Source organism: Aythya fuligula, chromosome 30 (assembly GCF_009819795.1).
Source record: "Aythya fuligula isolate bAytFul2 chromosome 30, bAytFul2.pri, whole genome shotgun sequence".
In the NCBI taxonomy this organism is placed as follows: Eukaryota; Metazoa; Chordata; class Aves; order Anseriformes; family Anatidae; genus Aythya; species Aythya fuligula.
Genome location: NC_045588.1, coordinates 1,456,912 through 1,476,549, shown reverse-complemented (window position 1 = coordinate 1,476,549; position 19,638 = coordinate 1,456,912). Strand labels below are relative to the sequence as shown.

At 53.5% G+C, this 19,638-nt stretch overlaps 1 protein-coding gene across 7 annotated transcripts; it reads left to right on the top strand.

Annotated features, from left to right (window-relative positions):
* The first annotated feature begins 549 nt into the window (after nt 1-549).
* AKAP8 (A-kinase anchoring protein 8) lies at nt 550-18,653 on the top strand. 7 transcript variants are annotated; one of them, XR_004254265.1, is made up of 16 exons: nt 550-612; nt 3,515-3,553; nt 4,030-4,062; nt 4,928-5,023; nt 5,623-5,908; nt 7,161-7,767; nt 8,142-8,283; nt 8,707-8,756; nt 9,415-9,448; nt 10,483-10,579; nt 11,242-11,383; nt 11,982-12,075; nt 13,121-13,251; nt 14,374-14,469; nt 15,924-16,118; nt 17,715-17,771. XR_004254265.1 is itself a non-coding variant. In XM_032204978.1 (15 exons), exons 1-15 carry the CDS (start codon nt 594-596, stop codon nt 18,297-18,299), a joined length of 2,448 nt encoding a protein of 815 aa, XP_032060869.1. In that variant the 5' UTR covers nt 550-593; the 3' UTR covers nt 18,300-18,653. The 7 variants fall into 7 exon arrangements, 5 of the variants coding, with proteins under 5 accessions (XP_032060869.1, XP_032060868.1, XP_032060872.1 ...); XR_004254266.1 differs by lacking the exon at nt 17,715-17,771 and adding an exon at nt 16,808-17,706; XM_032204978.1 differs by lacking the exon at nt 15,924-16,118 and having other exon boundaries at nt 8,710-8,756; nt 17,715-18,653.
* Nucleotides 18,654-19,638: the final 985 nt, after the last annotated feature.

Below are 19,638 nucleotides of genomic sequence, written 5' to 3'. Positions count from 1 at the left end.
GCAAGGCAAGTTGCCACGTCGGGTGCGCACGTCTTTGGTGGGACTATCCCCCGCTCTGCCCTGCGCTGAATAAACATTCGTACTTTACAATCCTACTGACTGGGGAGTCAATGGGGACGCCTTGGGGGGTCTCATTTGGGGCCGGGGTCACTGGTAAAGGTCAAGAAGAGGTCAGGGGCCGGGGGTCAGGCTCGCAGAGCGGGACCAGGCCCCGTCTCCATGGCGACCGCTCTGCTCCGGCCCCCACCATGCGCCCCGCGCCGCTGCCCACTCAGAATCGGGTCCGGCTGTGATTGACAGCGGAGAGGCGTGACCACAGGAGGGCCGAAGGGGCGGGACCGCAGGAGGCTCCTCCACGAATCGGATCGCGGGGGCCCCGGCGAGTGTCGGGCCGCGCGGTCCAATGGGATCGGCGTCCGGGCCGCGCCTCGGGGCGAGCTCAGCCAATAGCGGCCGACGCGGATGGCGGCCAATAGCAGCGCTTCGTGGGCGGGCCGAAGGGGCCGGCGGGGCCCAATGGGCGGCGGGCGCCGCGCGGCTGCGCACTGAGCGCCCGGGCGGCGGAGCGGTGCCGCGGGCGGAGGGCGGCCGCCATGGAGCAGGGCTACGGCGGTAAGTGCGGGGCCGGGGCCGGCCCGCGGCGCCTCCCCGGCCGTCCCGCCGCCTCCCCGGCCGGGCTCGGGCGTTTGGCGGCGGCTTCAGCGGCCGCTTCGGGGCAGGGAGATGTTGGGCCCGCCTCCCGTGAGGGGGCGCCGCAGCCTATTGGCCGAGCGGCGCGTCGTTCAGCGGAGGGAGCCCGCTGATTGGCGGGCGCAGCTGTGAGGCGCCGGGAGGTGGGGGCGGCCGAGGGGGGAGGGAGAGGCCTGGGGGGGGTGGGGAGGGGGAGGGACATGACGGCGGGGGGGGGTGTCTGGTGCTACCCCTCATCCTCTCCTTTTCCCGGTCGTCCCCTCGGTTCCTGTCCGGTTGGCGGAAATGGAGCCGGGCCATTTCTGAAGACGCCACAAAATGGCGGCCGCGCGGCCCCGCCCCCTGCCCCTGGCGCCCGGTATCCCCTTCCCCCCCCCTTAAACCAGCCCCCTCTTGCCCCCCTCCCCCTCTTGCCCTCCCCCTTTTTGCCCCCATCCGTCTGCCCTTCCCCTCATACCCCCTCTTTTTACCCTACCACTTGTACCCTATTTCCTCCTTTCCTCCTCCCCCCCTTTTTACCCTTTCCTTTTACCCCCCACCCCACCAGGGGCATCCAGCCAGTCCCGTGTTTTTTGGGGGGGGGCCTCTCGGTGTGGCTGTGCTCAGCGCCCCCCCCCCCCCCCCCCCAGTCACCGACGTGGATGGGGGGACACCCACACAAACAGCCAAAGGCGTGGGGGCATCGCGCTCCGGTATTTGGGGTGGCATTGGGCTGGGACACGCCACGGTGCTTCGTGCCCTACAGCAGCCTGCGTGAAATGGGGGGTAGAGGCAGCGGGCGAGCCCCGAAATGTGGAGTGTGGGGCAGAAGGTGGCAGGTGACGTGGAGATGGTCAGAAGGCAGCAGGTGAGCCCCAAAACGCAGAGATCAGCGGCGTGAAGTGGGGTGGAAGGGGGCAGGTGAGCCCCGAAACATGGAGATGGTCAGAAGACAGCGGGTGAGCCCCGAAACACTGAGATTGCTGGCAGGATGCTGCCACTTCGAGGAGTTTTCGGCCACTGCCTGAAGCCTTGCTTGTAAAAAGATGCCTTCTTCCTTCTGGTGCCTAGCAGTGGCCTGCTGGGTTCCGTTTCCCTGCCTCCACCAGTTTTTGGTGTCTCCTCAAGCTTCAAAACGATGCAGACAGAGATGGAAGGAGAAAGGAAGTTGTGCCAGTGGAAGTTTAGCGCCTGATTGGTTCCTCAGTTGTTCTGGGTCCCTTTTAAGGTCATGCAGACCCCACGTCCGGTCATTTTTTGCAGCTCTGGGACCTATGTAGCCCCATACCCTGGTCCTTTTCTTGCGAAATCACGCTCTGCTTACTCTGCTCACCTTCAAAAACATGCACGTCCACAGGGAGCGCTTTTTGGTGGCTCCACAGCGGCGTTTTAGAAAGAACTCACCAGTGGTGCCCGTTCTGCATGTGTTTTTACTTGCCACTCTTCAGCAAACCACGCTTTTAGGATGCAGTCCACCACTTCTTAAGGGAGGCGCTGTGAATGGGGCAGCTGGATCATCCTCTGCAAGCGTTGTTTTTTCCCTTTCAACAACTCAATCTGAATAAATGGCACTGAAGTTTCTCTGGAGAAGGAATTTTGCTCTTTTTTGGGGTTTCTTGAAACTAGTGAGCTGTCTAGGAGCTGGAATCTTCCCTCAAACAGGAATATTTATGTGCAGCAGGGGAGGGATGCAGATGTTGGTATCGAGTCGCTGATACCCAAACACTTTATGTGGGGCTTTTTCTTTGGGAAGTGTTGGTTTTGGAATTAGATGGTGACCGCTTAATTACCGTGTTCTTAACTGCTGTCAAAGACTGGATGGGAAGCATTGAGGTCCCTGCTTAACCCAGATCCCTTTATCCTTGAAAGAGCATCGCTCCCATGGCAATACCTTTGTGAACAGCCGCCACAGGACACAGATGTCACCCAAAACTGGGCAGCTTTTTTCTTTATAACCCACGGGTGCAGCCCACAAGGAGCCTGCGTTTCAGCAGAGAAAGAAGTGAAACCATTTTTGGTGCGTTTCGGGCCAAGCAGCCTCCGTTTCCTGTGCACCGCAGGCACAGCAGAGCCGAGGCTTCATCGAAAAACCTCGCAGCCTCCCCACACTGGCTTTGTTTCTCCTGCTTTTGTCTGCGTGTGCTCGGCAGGCCATTCGTGTAGGAGGATGGAGGAACGAATTGTGACCTAGCTGCCCCAAAACTGAGCAGGGCACAGCTCGGCCTCCAAAAGCATGGAAGGAAACCCATCAGTGCCGAGATTCCCCTTAGAAAACGTGGTCGTTTGCATTTGCTCCCTATGTGCTCGCCACCTGGTGGTTTCTGTGATGGTTTAAATACAGCAGCACTCATTTCTGCCACCGTTGCGGTGCTTTACACTCCCCTTCTCCCGAGCTTCGAGGAATTCCACTGCTCCAACAGCCCAAAAAAGCCTTTAGAAGGGGCACGCGTTCTGTAGATCGTGGTGAGCAGGGTCAGGTCTTGGGCAGATGAAGCTCTCACGTAGCCTCACGCTGTGGCTGCACCGAGCACCTTTCAGAGCAGATTTCTCTTCTAAAACTCCGCCTGTTTGTGGTTCATTTGGTTTTTGTCATTTTCCTTAATTCTCAGTGTATCATCGACCCAAGGGTCAACGAGATGTTTTCAAACAGAATTAATTGCAAATACAGTTTCAGTCAGGCTTTGGGCACATTTTCCCGCTGGTAAAAGCACAAGTGCGGGTGTAATTAAAAACATCCTTGATTTTGGAGCAATTAAGGGAAGAAAGTGGAACAGTGGTAACTGCGGGGGACGGCTGGAGAAAGCACCTGAACCTTCTGATAGCTCTGTTTTGTTTTTTCTTGCAGGTTATGGCACCTGGAGTACGGGGGCCAGCAACACCCAAGGTAAATTTCTGGTGTGTTCTGCTGAGCGTGTTCCAAAACCAAAACTCCCAAGGCCAAAAGCGTGGTCGGGTTTTGGAGTGGTGACGGCTCGGGGGGAGCGGAGTGGGGGCAGCCCTGCCGCCAGCTTGGAGCTTGGGGAGGAAAAGGAATTGCAGGCAGTTGTGGTCTGCTGTGTGCCCCCAAACGGTGCCTCAGCACCAAAATGCTGCCGTGTGAACTCTGCGGAGGCACCCCAGGTGTTTTACTTGAGCATGGGTTGTTTTTTGGGGTCATTTGAGTGTTTTCAAGTGCAAATATTAAAAAAAAAAAAAAAGTGTCTGTTTTCCATTTCATTCTCATAAGTAGCTGCTGGAAGTCCCAGCTTCTTCCTCACCCATTCTGAAAAGCAATTTTTACCAGCGTTACGTTTGCTGTGTCCCTCACCTTGTAGCTGCTGAAGGGCTTTCGGAGCTGACCCCGTCTCTTTTCTCTCTCAGGTACATACGCGACGAACGCGACAAGTTGGCAAGGTACGTGCACAGCTCCTCGGTGCCCTGCTTGGTCTCGAGTCGGTTGCGCCACATGGAGCTGCTTTCCCCGCTCCTGAAGAGTGCAGGACTTTTCCTCTAGTGAAGGGAAAATGGGCTCGGGGCCGTTTGGTTCCCGTGAGGAGCCCCCGTTGATTTCTTCGCCACGATCACGTGTGGCTTTTTATTTTGCGGAGGAGACTCTCCATCCTGATGATGGAGAGCCATCTCTTTCTTAAAGCAGGCAAATTGCCTTGCAGATAACAAATTTGTTTCATGTCTCCGTTTCTCTTTTGATCTCAAACAGGCAGACGTGTTACCTCTGATCTCAGTAATACCACTTTTTATTATTTTTTTCCCCCCTCAAAATCCGAGGCTTGCCCTTGAAGTTCTGGCATCTCGATGGTGTCTGCACTCAGGCTACCGCCTCCTGAATTAAACATGATTTGCATTTTGCTAGGAAGTGTTTTCCCTCAGAGCAGTGTTTAATTAATTGGCCCAAATTTGGATTGGCTGTTCTGAGCTGTTCATGCCTTCCCCAGGGAAAGCAAAAGCCCAAGATACTTCTGTGAAATACCCCGCGAGGAGCAAATAAGTGGTAAAATCAAATACTGCACAGCAGGGCTGTCGACTCCAACCTCCCAGCCCAAATCATTGCTGAAAAACTTCCATTGCTGAAAAAGTTTTTCTTCCATTGTTTCTCTTTCTGGGAAGCCCAGGAGCCCCAGCCAAGGCCCGAGGGCAGTCCCTGCTCCAGCGGGCTCACAATCCCCCCTATGACCAAAAGCCAGGCAGTTGGGGGGGAGCACAAGGAAAGAGCGAGGCAGCAGCACGCCGTCAGCCTTAACCGTTGTCAATTTTATTGTAGGCATGGCAGCCAAGGAGAATTATGAGGGATCTTCCTGGCAGACTTGGCAGTCGCATTACGAGAGCCCTAGGACTGACATAGCCAAGGGGGCGCCAGGTCAGAAGCGGCGACTGCAGAGCTGTTGGAGGAAGCTTGCTCTTAGCTCAGGGCTCAGGAGGTGGCGAGCGGGGGGTGACTGGTGCTGTCGGGAACCCCAGCACGTCCCATGGGGCGACCTCTGGCCTTAGGGTGCTTTTTCCTGTGGTGGCTGGCTTTGTGCTCTTCACTGCTCTGATTCCTTTATCTTTTTTTTTTTTTTTTTTTTTTTTTTTTTTTTCCTGATCGATTTTTTCCATCCCTGCGGTTCTTTGTTTGCTGGGTGTGCGGTGCTCTGGTCCTCTTCGGGTTTTGGGACTGTGGTGTAGCTGCCTCAGGCTGACAAAGTCCCACAGCATCCACTGAGCTCATTCCTAAATCACAAACGGAACCAGCAGCGCTCCGTTTCCTTGGTTAGACGTGCCCAAAGGAGATCTGGTAGCTTTTAGCATTGAGAAACCTCTGATATTTCTCGCTTGAAGAAGCCAGATTTCCTTTAAAGGAGCAAAGCTCAGCCACAGCCTTGCCCAGTAGGGTCCGTTAGCATCTCAGCTCTTCTCCCTGACTCCCTTGGCTGTATGACCCTGCATTAATGCTGATTTTTTTCACCTTTCTGCCAGGCTACGAAGGCTATGACTACTACAACACCCAAACCACTGCCGCAAACACGGTAGCCACGTACAACTACGCCGCTGCCGCTACCTCCAGCACTTGGGAAACTCCCAAAACCTCGGAGATGAGCATGAATGCTGATGTCGGCTCTGCCATGCCCGTCGCTTCGTACAGCAGCGAGAGCGTGGCGAATGAGAACTCGGATTCCATCATAGCCAAAATAAACCAGCGCTTGGATATGCTGTCGAAGGAGGGCAGCGGCGGCACGGGGGAAGGAATGGAAGACCAGGAGAGGTGACTGCTCAATTTCTTCTCATTTTTTAACGGTAAAAGAGTGGCCTCAAATCACTGCGACATCAGGTTAAGCTGTTCTGGTTGCACAGCGTGATTCGGTGTTTGTTTCAGGGTGAACAAGATTAATCGCTTATTTTTTAACCAGTCCTGATGTGTGTGTGCATGTGCACACCCCTTTATATATAAAAATATTTTTAATACATTAAATATTAAGAGTATCAAACCTGATGTATATATCAGGCACTAAAAGCGACCTCTGTGGTGGATTTGGTTAACAGATCTTGCAGAAAGCTTTTTGATTTCAAGAAACTTAAAAAGCTAGAAGCACCTTTTCATCTATATCTGTCTTCCCTCACGGCTGCCCAGTGAGCTTTTCTTTCCACTGGGTTAAACCATGCCAGCCTGGAGAGTCATTTCATTTCAGTGCTCGTGTTACCGCTCAAATGATAACGCAGATCCTGGCAAGAGCTGCTGAATCAGCGAAGCTTCACCTCTTTTTTTGCCGTTTGATGTTACTTTGGACAGCTGAGGGGCTTATCTGAGTAAATTCCACACATGGGGGAACAGCTCTGAGTTTTTGCCTTAAGGGGCTGCTTGGTTTCCTTTCGGGTTTTCCATGGTATTAAAGATACATCTGTGATCTGTGTCGGACAAAACCCTGCTGCAGTTTGCTTTTTTTTTTTTTTTTTTTTTTTTTTTATACCAGAGTTAGGTTTTTGTTGCTTCTTACAGGGTTTCCCTCTCAGGCCAGAGTCTGTGCTTTTGTCCGTGCCGGTGGCTGGTTGTTTTGATGTTCCCCTTTTCTTCCGGCTGAGATATTCTAGCAGGCAGGATGTTCTCTTTCGGGTCTGAATCACTGACCCTGCTTTTGGGAAGCAGCGTTTTTTGCTTTTACTTCATGCAGGCTGCAGTGGGGAGGCTTTTGGGATCTGCTTTTCAGCTGGGAAAGCCAAGCTTGGAGAGGTTTGGTGTTCTGCCATAAAACTGGTGAGGTTGTGACCACTCCAAAGGGTTTCTGTTCAGATCATAGAATCATAGATTCAAGTTCCTGTTCGGATGCTTGTGCCAAAAACACAGCGTTTTGATACTAATTTTCCTAAGGTTAAAGAAAAGGTGGTGGGTACAGAAAGGGATCAAGATTTTAAAAGTGTTTTTTAGTTGAGAACACTTGGGTTTTGATACAAACAGATGCAAACTCTGTATGATACACAGTTTTATTCCTGCTGCTGACGGCTCTCTCCTCACCGTGCAGCTCCTTCAGATTCGAGTCTTTTGAATCGTACGACTCAAGGTCCTCCATGAACGACCGCGACATGTACCGGTCCGGCTACGACTACGGTGAGGTTGGCACCGATCGCGGCGATTCCTTCGGGAGCCAGTTCGACGGCCGCAGGGATCAGTCTCGCAACCGGGGCAACAACTACGGCCTCATCCGAGGACGGAGCCAAAACCGTGTGCAGAACCGGGGGCGCCTCAACACTTTCAACCGCTCCGACCACTTCATGCCCTCCTCGAGCTCGGAGCGCCTCTCCGCTCGCTGGAATGAGTTGAACTACATGGGTGGGCGTGGGATGGGGGGCGCCGGCCCCAACAGGCTCCCCTCTCTCTTCTCCCAAGCCCTGGTCCCCGACTATGGGGACTATGGGGACTATGGAGATTATGGAGATTACGGTGACTATGGGGATTATGGGGATTACGGTGACTATGGAGACTACGGGGACTATGGAGACTATGACTATGGCATGATGGGGATGTCAGGCATGGGAATGGGACGGTACGGTAACGTGCCCTACGGAATGGGGCGGCAGCGAAACAGAGACAGGATGGGTGCGGTGCCCTGGCACATGAACACGCTCACGGTAAGTCGTTGCCATCCTGGGTTTTGCTGTGAGAGCCCAGGCAGCTTGCTTTCCTGCCTCGGGAGGTCGGCTTGGCCGTCGGTCTGTGGAGCTGAGCCTTCTGGAGGAGCTCAGGTCCATTCCCCTGCTGAGTAATCTCAGGTGTCCCAAACAGGGCAGCTTCCCCGTCCTGAATCCCTTCAGGAGGGTGGTGGGGACCCTTAATGGATTTGTTCAACCTGGCTTTAAGTCCGCCAGCAAATCCTTTTGTAGCTGGATAAAAGTATGTGGGGTCATCTGGGCTTGACTGTTCTAGGGCCTGCAGCAGATGGGTGGAATAATTGAACTTTTGGGGCGTGGGGCTGGCTGATCTGGTTATTTGCTTCCACCTGTAGCCCAAGAGGAGAGGTTTCCGAAACCGGTCAGGAGGGCGATCGGACAGCGAAGGAGGACGCAAGCGGAAACAGTCTCAAAGCGGAGACGAGCCAGACAGCAAACAGGCAAAGACTGACAGCGAGGGTGATGACACCGAGAACGGTACGAGCCAAGCATTGCTCATTTTCCCCACATGTTCTTAAGCATTTTATCTTTTCAGTTGAAAGATGATTATTTTCAGCTGAAAGATGAATAATCTTTTCAGCTGAATGATTACATTTCAAAGCTGCCATGTTCTTTAGTCACTAGCGTGGGTATTGTCATTACGTGCTTGCAAGTTCCACCTTGTGCACAGGCTTTGTGGCCTAGACCAAAAGCTAATGCCCCAGGTAGGCTTTGGGGGTGTAAGGACAGCGTTTGCAGCACAGACTGAGAGGCAAGGAGAAACCAGTGAGCAGTTAGCTATCCTTGCTGGGGTTCTGAGCCATTACTGCAGTACTCGGTGGCTTACTAAGTAGCCTCTTGCAGCATGTAATGGGAAAGAAGATTTCCCAACACCAGCTAAATGATTTTTCTTGCATGCAGCAGATGAGGGTGAAGGAGAGGAAAAATCAGGAGATGAAGCTGACAAAGGTGTAAGTAGTTTGTTTATTTATTTATTTTTTTTTTTTTTAAGTCTTTGTGGCAGCCATGGGAACATTTACCCACTCCAACCATTTGGCTTTTTGACTGTACTGAAGGCAGAGTTGTTAAAATCACCTAGAAGCAGCGTTCTGAGCCCATACATTCCAAAAGTACTCGTTCCTCCTCGTTTCCCATGCCCTTCAGCAAGGATTACTGGCAGAGTGATCTGTGTTGAGGTGCCTGTGCCAAGGTGCTGAGAGCCCTGGAGTGGGGAGGTTGAGATCCTAATCCTCATGTCCTAATGCTTCTGGCTCTACCTGCGAGGCTCGTTAGGCGGAAGTCCCAATTAGTGGTAGTTTCCTTTACTCCTTTGCCAGGTTTGGGGGGGGGGGGGGGGGTATGGCTTGCAAGGCACTCCTCAGACAGTGACTCAGGCGTGGAATATTTACATTTTGATGGCCAGGAGTGATAATCCCCAGTGATGTGTAGCCACCTGTGCCAGCTGACAATTTGGGGGTGGTGGTTGTGAACGTCGGCACTCCGTCCCTGCGTCAGCAGGGGGGTGAAATCTCCTCGTCCTTCACCAGTTCTGCCGGTGGCTGGGTGGACAACGACACCTCCAGATGGCAGCACATGACAGCGGCCTCCTTTTCTCTTTCTGTTTTCCAGGAGAATGGGAGTTGTGGTGACTTCGCAGAGGAAGGTAGAGTGGCTCCCCCAGCGTGTGAGCTGGACACGCTCCACCTTGCTGCCTGCCTCGCCTTCAGGCACTGCCTAGAGTTTGATTTTTATTTTTTTTCCATCAAAAGCTGATGCAGCTCCTGCCAGGATATACAGGGATACATGGCAGGATATCAGGGTGGCAATTTTAAAACCCACATGCTCCAAAGGAGCTGAAACTGCTTCTGCTGATGTTGGATTGTCCTTTTTGGTAAAGACACGTCAGCCCCAAACATGCTGTGCTTTCTGCGTTATGGTGACTTGCAGAAGCCTCAATGAGTGATGTTGGCGCTTCTGGGTTATGCTTGGGATTGAAAGAAGCGTGGCTGGGTGTTAAAGTTCTTGCTCAAGCCTCCCACTGCTGACTGCATCCTGACTAGGACTGGTCTCTGTGCTTCTTTCACCTGAAGGCGTTGTCCCGTGGGGCTGATAGACCTCTGACCCAGTGCTTGTAGCTTTCTCCCCTAAAATATTGCCAAGATTAGGTCAGCTGAATCTCTCTGTCTCGGCTGTTTTCCTGACAACTCTCGAGATTATTGGGAAGGCATAACAAGTCTGAAACTGTTCTAAGGAAGCAGAGCCGCGATGTTAGCACTACTAACATCTGTGCTTCTGTTGCTTAACCTTTTTAAGTAGCTTTTCAGCCTTGTGAGAAACAGGTGGTTGGGGGAAAAATGAGAATACAGGGAGAAAAAATTCTCTCCCAAAAAGTGAGTCAGAGAGGTGTCTTGGCAGCATGCCTCTGTGGTGCTGTGGAATTAAATGACTGTTTGTGACTGCCCTTTCCAGTAAGGGCACGTCCTGTCGCTGCCTCCCAAGACTCAAGTTGCTCTGGGAATTTGAGGGAGCTGGGTTTGGGTTTTACGGCAACTGCTGGAGGCAGGCCAGAAGTTCCTTCTTCGCTTCCTCTTTACTCTCAGCTTCAGGAATTTGGTCCTGAAATACCTCAGCCAGTAAACCGTGAGCTCTTACACAGCAACTCTGAGATTTTTATTCTTATTTTTTCCTTCCCCCTAGCATCTGGAGATGGCTGCGAAGATGATGATGAAGAGGTGAAAAAGAAGAGGGAGAAGCAGCGGCGAAGAGATAGGATGCGTGACCGTGCCATGGACAGGTAGGAAAAGTGATAGCCTAGTCTGTTCCCAGCATTTCTGTGAACAATCACACATTGTAATATTTGCCTGGGACCTTCCTCTGCAGGAAGCCTGTCTGGGGAATCACGTTTTGGGGCTCTGCATTCTGATTCCAGCAGTTTTGTGGTTTTTTTCCCCCTTATGCATGTCTTAGGACTGCTCTAAGATGGGAATACCATGCTGTTTGATACATAGCTCAGTGTAGAGTTACAAATTCAGAAGGGAGTATTAAGTGGCTATATAAGCAGCCTTGCTATGACAGTAATGCCATAAATCACCAAAAGACAGCTTAAGGTGGCACCTGTGGTTCTGTATCTCAGGGCTGTCCCAAACTAGGGAGAGTATTTTTATATCTGTTTAATCTCCTGCGGTTTGAGTTTGTCCACCTGTTTTTAAACTTGTGTGGGGTTTTGCATCCTCTCCTGTGGTGTAACGACCTGTTTTGGGAGAGAAGTAGATGCTCTTTGTTCAGTGGGGGTTACACAGTGATCACAAAGAACTGCCACAGAGTAAAACTGTGGTGTGGCATTTTGGGGGGGGGGGGGGGGGGAAAAAGAGAAAAGTACAGTTGGGGCAGTAGCAGCTGTGATCTTGATGTTCCCATTAAATGTTCAGCTCACTTGCATGCAATTGCTCTGTTCAGGATCCAGTTCGCCTGTTCTGTGTGTAAGTTCCGCAGTTTTGAGGAAGAGGAGATCCAAAAACACCTACAGAGCAAGTTCCACAAAGAGACCTTGCGGTACATTGGCACCAAGCTCCCAGACAAAACAGTCGAGTTCCTGCAGGTACGTGCACAGCCCAGTGCTGGCGCGTCTCTTCTGTGTCTTCTCTGCATCACTGCTGGGTTATTTGGGATTTCCAGGCTTGTCTGGGAGTGAAAGGGGTTACGAAATCACTAACATTCAGCCCCCTGCCTGGCTGGCTCACATCACCACTCGTCAACACATCACTCGATGACTTCATTTAGTGTGGTGCAGCTTCTCATGGGTTGGCGTGCTGGGAGGGGAAGTTGGCTCTGTGAATTTAAACAGAAAGGCCAGAAATAAATGCTCCAGAAATTCTTTGCCCCCTGCACAGCTAGAGCTGGGGAAGGACTAGGGTATTTTGTTTTCTTTTTGCTTTTTGGGGTCTGTTGAGGGTCGTTGCCATCTCCCCTGGGGACTGTAAGGTCAGAACCTGATAGGGGTCACCGAGCTGGGCTCTAGGGTGCATCTTTCTTTGCTGGAAGGGATGGGGACGGGAAAACGCCTGCCTCGTCTTCTTAATTCACCAGCTATGACAAGGCCAGGAGGAAGACCACAGGGGCCTTGATTCCCTTTGGAGGGCCTTGGTGTCTCAGTGTGTTGTGGAGGACAGTGAGCTCCTTCCCCTTCCTCTCTCTAGGAATACATCGTCAATAGGAATAAAAAAATTGAGAAGCGTCGCCAGGAGCTGACTGAGAAAGAGAGCACGAAGCAGAAGCCAGATCCTTTTAAGGGTAAGAGTCTGTCCCGTGGCAGGGAAGAGGAGGGGAATCCCAAAAACACGGGGCTCACTGGTAGCACACAGTGGTGTGGCCACAGCTGGTGGCAGAGCGGTGTCTGCCAAGAGGTGAAATCACCACCGAACCTCCCGTTTACCCCAGCCTGCCAAAGTAACCAGAACCTTGTGGGCTTGCTGCTGATTTTGAGGACTGCTGCAGCTTACCAGGGTTGCAGTCTGATAAACATTACTTCCAGAGGGGTTCTGTCCTTTGTGCTGCTGTGGGTCAGGGTCTGGATGCCTTGTTGCTCACTTCGTGGGATGTCACTTTAGTGGGGATCTGTCCTTCTGCAGTTTCACAGGCGACAGATTCACGAAGCTCTAAGTGGGGGGAAAAACTCCAAAGGCTTGTTACCTTTGTGGCTGTTAATGCTGCTGGGGCCTGCATTTGCTCCTCACATTAAGAGGAAGCAGCGAAGTTGATCTGTTGAGGGCAAAAAGCACGCTGAGAAAAAAAATCCACGCAGCCTGACCAGTGCAACCCGTCCCCAGTGTACAGAGCTGGTATTTGTGCTGAGTCCAGGAGTGGGGAATGCGGCTTATTTAAGCCACAGGTAGGCTACAAAATGGGCGTTCAGGCAGAAAACCTGGGTAAAAGTATAGAGGAGTGATGCCAAGGCTGGGGGAGGCTTGAGCTGGCCGTTGTGCTGTTAAATGCGCATGGGGAGGCCGGCTGGCTTCCAGCAGCACTGAAGAAACCAGGGTTTGGTGCCTCACTTTGCTCAGGTAAGTGAACTGCTTCGTACCTTGGGCTGTTAGCACAATCTCTCCTCCTCCACGTGAGTACTGCATCAGTGCCATCCGTTTTAGAGCAGAATAACCCCAGTCCGTGCCTTGTGGGTGTGATTTTTGTCCCCAGAGGGAAGGCAGAAATGGGAGGGAGGACGGGTGCTGAACTAGCACGTTGGCCCTGGCCTGGGGAGAGCAGGTAGAAAGGTCATGGTGTTCCCAGAACAACTTCTTCCTTACGAGTTGGGGCTAACTTCTCCTTGTTGCTGCAGGTATTGGCCAGGAACACTTCTTCAAGAAGATCGAGGCGGCTCACTGCATGGCCTGCGACATGTTAATTCCTGCACAGAACCACCTCCTCCAGAGGCACCTGCGATCTGCGGATCACAACCGGAACCGCAGGGTAAGCAACCAGACCTGGTCATGGTTGGTCTCGGCAGGTTTTTCTGCAGCCCTGCCTTTATTTCTGAGAGCTGGCCTCTTCTCCTGCACTGGGGGGTTACCAGGGCACGTCCGTGACTTTGCGCAACCAGCGGGAAGTGAGGCTGCCGTGGGAGAAGATACTCTGAGCCAAAACTGGTGCCTGGGGTTCAGACAATCCAGACAGGCCCCGAACTGCAGCTTTTTGAGATAGCCAGTAGCCTTTTCTTTTTGTCTCCTTGGTGTTGGACTAACTGAAGTCCGGGCATACTGTATAAATGTGCAGACTAAATGTTCCTTCTCTCTCATTTTGCTAAAATTCTGACTTAAAGTCCCCTTTGGGGGCACGTAAGAAATTTGGATAGGAGATGGTCGGTGTCTGAATTGGCCCAGGCTGTGGAGGGGCTTTAGAAATCGGGTGAGTTAGGCTGAAGAGAGGCAGTGGAAGTGCAGTGCTTGTGAAAAGCAGGAAGCAGCTTTTATTTTTCACTCTGTAGGATAAGTACAGATCCTGCCTGTCCCATGTGTAGCTGCGTTGTGTCTCGGGAGAAGGTGTTAGAAGCTTAGCAAAACAAACCACCCTCTCTGGAAGATGTTCTGGGGCTTGTGGCCTGCCAAGGCATGGGCACACTGCGCTGAAAAGCAGCTCCCAGGGGGTTTGACACAGGAATTCCTCTCTACGGGGTGGTTGTGGAGCTGCCTTTGCTGCTGAAAAGCCCTGGGGGTTGCTGCTGTCTCTCGATGCGAGCGCAGATGGAGGCAGCAAGCTTTGGTCAGATCCACACATCCCTGGGGTAGTTTTTGTCTTCTCAGTGTTAAATGTTTGACATGTGCATGGACTCCTTGTGCTCAGGATGAGTAAAATTTGGGGTGAAGTTCCAGTTGGTGCACGTTCTTCTCCAGGGCTTGTGGCAGCAGAAGAGGTGCAGGTGCTCCCCTCTACCTGCTCCTTGTGATGCTCTCTGAGAAGCTGGATTTTGAGGTCGGGTTTTCCAAGCCCTGCCGAGGAGGAAGGAATTTGGTATCTTGAGCCAAAATCCTCTTTGGAACTCTTCCTTCCCCCTCAGGACCGACCCAGTGAGGCTAATGTTGGGTTCCTTTTCAGATGGCTGCGGAACAGTTCAAGAAGACCAGCTTGCATGTTGCCAAGAGTGTCCTGAATAACAAACACATCGTCAAGATGCTGGAGAAGTACCTCAAGGTGAGTGGGTGAGAGAGTCACCAGCTGGTGCGGAGGTCCCGGAGCAGTGGGGGACAGGCACCGCGGTGGTCCCGAGCGCTGGAGCCGCGCATCGCTGTGTGTGCTGCATGTTGGTCACAGGACACCCTGTTACACGCGATGGGGAGGAGCGTAGATGCCACTCCGCTGCCTCTTTGCCTCTAGTCTAAATCCTTGGGTCTGGTTTCTTTTTTTCTCTGTAGGCGGTTTACAACCTCTCGTGTTTTTTAACTTGCAGACTGTACCTACTGTCATTCCCAGGCGCTTGTAGAGCAGTTACGAAACCGTCCAAACAGAAACATAAGGAGACAAAAATAGGAGAGGAAAAAAAAAAAAGAAAAAAGGAACTCCAGTGTGCTAAAGCCACCCCTCGAGCAGTGGCCTGGGGACCAAGCTCCCCCTGGTGCAGCGTGCGTGAGTCAGGCAGTACTGCTTGGGTCCAGGCTGGGCTGGAGTTGGAGGTGGTCGGCTCCTGTGCCACCCGTTGTCCCCTTGCTGCACTGGGGCAAATTTTGCCCTGTGTAAGGAGCTGGGCTCTGCAACGCTCCCGGCAGCTCAACCGAGTGACGGAGCCGAGTTCCTGTGAGCTGAAACAGCCTGGCTGTAGCCCCCCCCTCCTCTTCCCATGAGGTGCGAGCTGGGAAGTGGCAGAGCGTCCCCCGGCCCATCTTCAGAGCCAAGCTGGAGTGCGAGGAGAGGGCAGGGCCGGTGCCAGGTAGGGCTCGCTAGGTCCAGAGCAGCACTTGGAATTGCAGAAAGAAGCCGGAAGCCAGTGCAGCCTGCAGAGCCTTGGGGGGAGCGCGTGGGCGGCCGTGGGCTGCCCCCAGAGCCCCCCCCAGTGTGGAGCGCGTTGGCAGCAACGCGGTCTGGAGGTGGCGGGGGTTACGGGCGAGGCCCGCATCCGAGAGGAAAGGTCGCAACCTCGTGGCCCCGCGAAGACGAAACGAAGTGCTTTCGCCTACTGCTGCTCCCTGGGAGCCCAGGAGCAGCCCAGGATCTGACAGGAGCCCTGTCCGCAAAGCTGGCCGGCAGCGCGGGTGGCCTCCTTCCCCCCCCCCCACACGGGGGGAGCAGATGTTTCCCCTGTCCCACCGGCATCACTTTGGCCTTCCCCGGATCGAGCCTCTGCCAGCTAGCTCTCATCATGCCCAGTCTCTGCTAGACTCTAGCAAAACTGCGACTCCACCCTCTGGGTCCAGTGAAAGAGACTTTGAGCTGAGAGTTGCCAGCGTACGGTGGCGCTGCAGCCAAGTGATGAGGCCGCCTCCCCTAACGGCCTCTCATACACGTTGAACAGGAGGGTGACATAAAAACCCTGCGGTACCCCACCCGAGAGAGCCCTCGGGGCAGACGAGCGTTTGCCCGGTGCTACCCTCTGGGATCTCTCAGAGGAAAGAACGGAACCACTCAAGTGCAACTCCGTCTACCCCTGCCAGGGTCCGCAGGCACGTCAACAACTCCTCATGATCAACGGTATCAAAGGCTGCCGGCAGATCTAAATGAATCAGCACGGGCGCCTGACCTTTGTCCATCGGCAGGAGGAGATCTTCGACCCATCCCAGCACGGTCTCCGTACCATTCCCAGGTGCAAAACCAGACTGAAAGGGGTGGAGGAAATCTGAGGATTCCAGGTAATGCCCGAGCTGCCTCGCCAAAACATTCTCGGCAACCTTCCCCGAGAAAGGAAGGCCGGAGACAGGGCGATAATTGACACAAGACTCTCAGCATCAAGAGCTGGTTTCTTGAACGCGGGCCTAACGATTCCTCCTCTGAGGGATGCTGGGTGCCTCACCCTTCCCAAGGGAGGCCGTGACAGTCTCCACCACTAGTGGACTTCATATCCCCCCGTAGCTTTTACCAGCGATAACGGACTTGGGTCCAGATCGCAAGGTATAGCCTGAAGTTTTCCCCCCCCATGTCCTCCAGAACCTCGGTAGGTGAGACCAGCTGGCTGAACCTCAGCCAGGGAAGATTTACCGTTGCGTTTTTCCTCCACCTGCATGGATCTGCTCGTGTGGAGGCAGCCAATCTGGTCTGAACCTCTGATCGATCCGGTCCGTGAGGCAGAGAACCCGAGAGGCGCTGGGACGTAGCGAGTGGGGACAGGCCTGGCTTTACCAGGCCAGCCTCTACCGGCGTGCCTCCGCTTTTCGGGATGTTGCAGGCGCTGTGTTGGAGCCGGAGAGGTCACTCTCCCAGCTTCCACCACAGCCACGGCGGGGGGAGTTGAGCAAACTCTTTGTCCCGGTCGATCAGATTTCAGGCGAGGTTTCTGCTGCTGGCATGCTGCCCGCCTCCCTTCACATTTCGTCTGTTGCAGGCCAGCCCTCCGCATACCTTGGTGACCTGTGAGGAAGGGAGAGGGAGTTTAGAAGCACGGTTTGTCCCGGATTGTGGCACAGTGTGGCCCTACTCTCCGGCAGGGCCAGCGCTAGGGCACAGCACCCACTGACCGTACAGTGCTCACCCACACCTAACCCTGAAACACAAGCAGAGAGCCAAACAAAATGGTCCCTGCCCCGGTGGGAGCAGTGCTAGGATCTGATGTCGGCCTGAATAAAGGTAACGAGGTCAAAAATAAAATAAACCCTACCCTGAGGCGCTCGGGCTCCTCGTAGCGGGGAAAAGAGCAAGAGCCGTGCTCGGGGGATTGTCAGGGTTGTGTGCACGTGAGGTCAAGGTTAGCGCCGTGGCTCTGGGCAGCTGGACTCCTTGATCTCCAGCGAAGGGCGAGAGGAAGGCCACAAGTCGCTGATCTTCCTTCCCACTCCTCTCCCACCGTGTGGGAGTCCCGTGCCGTCCCACCGAGCTGGGACCGGACAGAGGTTGAGGAATTGCTTTTTTCTTTTTTTTAAAATCGTCTCGTTGAGCCAAGTTCCTCCCAGCTAAGAGCAGAGCAGATGCCCCGGCTCGCTCTCCCGGGTGCTGCAGCACACGCGGTTCTTAGCATAGGACCCAGCCCCGGCACCCACACGCTCAGCAGCATGCCGCGCAGGAGGGAGATTCGCACGTTCCTCCCACTCCTCCAAGACGCAGGATCTGAGCACCCTCCCAGGGCGCTTCTCTTGCTGGAAGCTTAGTGGCTCTGGGGCTTGACGCGCTGGATTTCCACGATTGAGCAGCTGCCGTTTTCCGCTCGGTTGCGAACCTCTGCGTTTCACAGCTGAGGTCGCCTCCGCCTCACTGCAGCCCGATGACTCTTCTCTCTTCCCCTCTCTCTCCCCCAGGGTGAAGATCCCTTCACAGACGAAATCGCCGACCAGGATGTGGACGAAGGAGAAGCCTTGGAAGGCGGAGATGGCGGTGGGGAAGGAGCAAACGAAAACACTGCTACGGAGGCTGCCCAGGCCCAGGAGGGAGGAGCTGGGGACACAGGTGAAGCTACGGATGCGGCTCCAACAGCGGAAGAGATGGAAGGGCCTTCCGAAGAGCTGTCAAAATCAGAGGAGTTCCTGAAACACGTGGGGGAGCAGGATCAGCACCCCAGACAGCTGCTGATGCCCCCGTTTCTGCAAGATGACGACCAGCTCGAAGCAGAGGAGGCAGCGGAGGACACAAACGAGGCTGCGGCGCCTTCAGAAGCAGCAGCCGAGGCAGACTCAGAGGAGCCGCCTTCGGTTCCAGAAACTCCCCAGGAGCCAGCAGCAGAGAATAAAACTGAGGGCTGGGCAGCTAAAGAGGAGGAGGAGGAGGAGAAGGGAGAGGAAAACGTGAGCAAGGCAGCTCCGGCTGCATGCAGCGAGCAGGAGGAAGAAGAGGAAGGGGGGGAGGAAGAGGCTTTGCCAGCAGCCACTGAGCCGCAGCAAGAGTAACTGTGAATGTTTGTGTGAAGGTGATTGTCCCACGCCCTTGTTATAACCCCTGGTTTTGGTTTTGTATTTTTTTTTCTTCCTCTTCCTGTCTTACTGTGTGCAGCTGGAAGCAGCGTTCCACTTTCGTTCAAGGGCAGGGACCCAGCTTCTCTGCCCTGTGAGCAGGCGTGCGCTCCGCTGTCTTGTTCTGTAGATTTGCTTAGTTCTGCTCTCTCCGTACTGTTTTTGGTTTAGGTCGAAGACTGCAGGAAGCTGTACATTCCCTGAGAGGCAGCACCACCTTTTGTTTTGTTTTTTTGAATTTTAGAATTGAAAATGCTGGGTTTGCAGAATAAAATCGTGATTAAATCCTCACGGGTGTCTTGTTTGTTGTTTTTTTTTTTTTTTTTTTTAATTACAGCAGTAAAGCTGGCTGAGGTCTGCTGTGACACCAACTCGGTAGTTTAATGATCACCCACGTCAGTAATACGTAAAATACCAGAATGGGAGGCACAGGGAGGTGCCCTGAGCTCTTTATGGTCCTGGGAGCTTCCCTGCAGCTGCTTTCTCTCCACATCAACCAGCTCCAGATCCTGTAGCCTCTCCTGTCCCCATGGGTTCCTTCCTCCCCGTTCTTTCTCTTTTTCATCTCCTGGGGCCTCGCATTGCAGCTCCTGGTCCCTGATTTACTAAGTGCTCTTTCTAAAAGGCTCTCCTGAGGAGCTGTGGCTTTTGGGGATTGCAGTGCCCTTGTCCCATTCTTTGCTCCATCCCCAACCCCTGCATGGGCTCAGTAGTGCTCTGGATTTTAGACCCACATACCCCACAAGAAAATGAAAATAACTCAGAGGAATAATCTGAGTTCTGCCGCATCAGAACTTGCCAGGTTGCAATGTGACATGAAGGTCTGGAGAAAGTGTGCCTGCCTCTGCTGCTGTGACAAGCCCTAGAAATAAAAGTTTCAGGAGCCTTCGACTGACTGGGGCAATCCCCCCTGCGGAGGGAGGGAACCCCAGGGTTTTAAAAACAACTAGTTCTGCAGAATGCTTCCACGGGGGTTATTCCTCTTGGAAATGTTTCACTTCCTTGTTTTGCCAATTCCACTTTCTCATTGATGAAGAGGAGACACCTTCGTTTTGGAGGAAAAAAACAGGCTTTTGTGGTCAGCTTTGTGCAGCCCAGGATGCGAACACAGCAGATGTGTTAATTCAGCTTCTGGTGAAGGCAAGCTGATGCCATTCGAAGGAGCCAAGCCCTTGCAGGAGCTCGGTTCCTTGCGGGCTTTGTTGATGGGCCCCGCGATATCACACAGCCAGATACACACCATGAATATGGTCCTGTGCTTGCAATCTCAATTTTT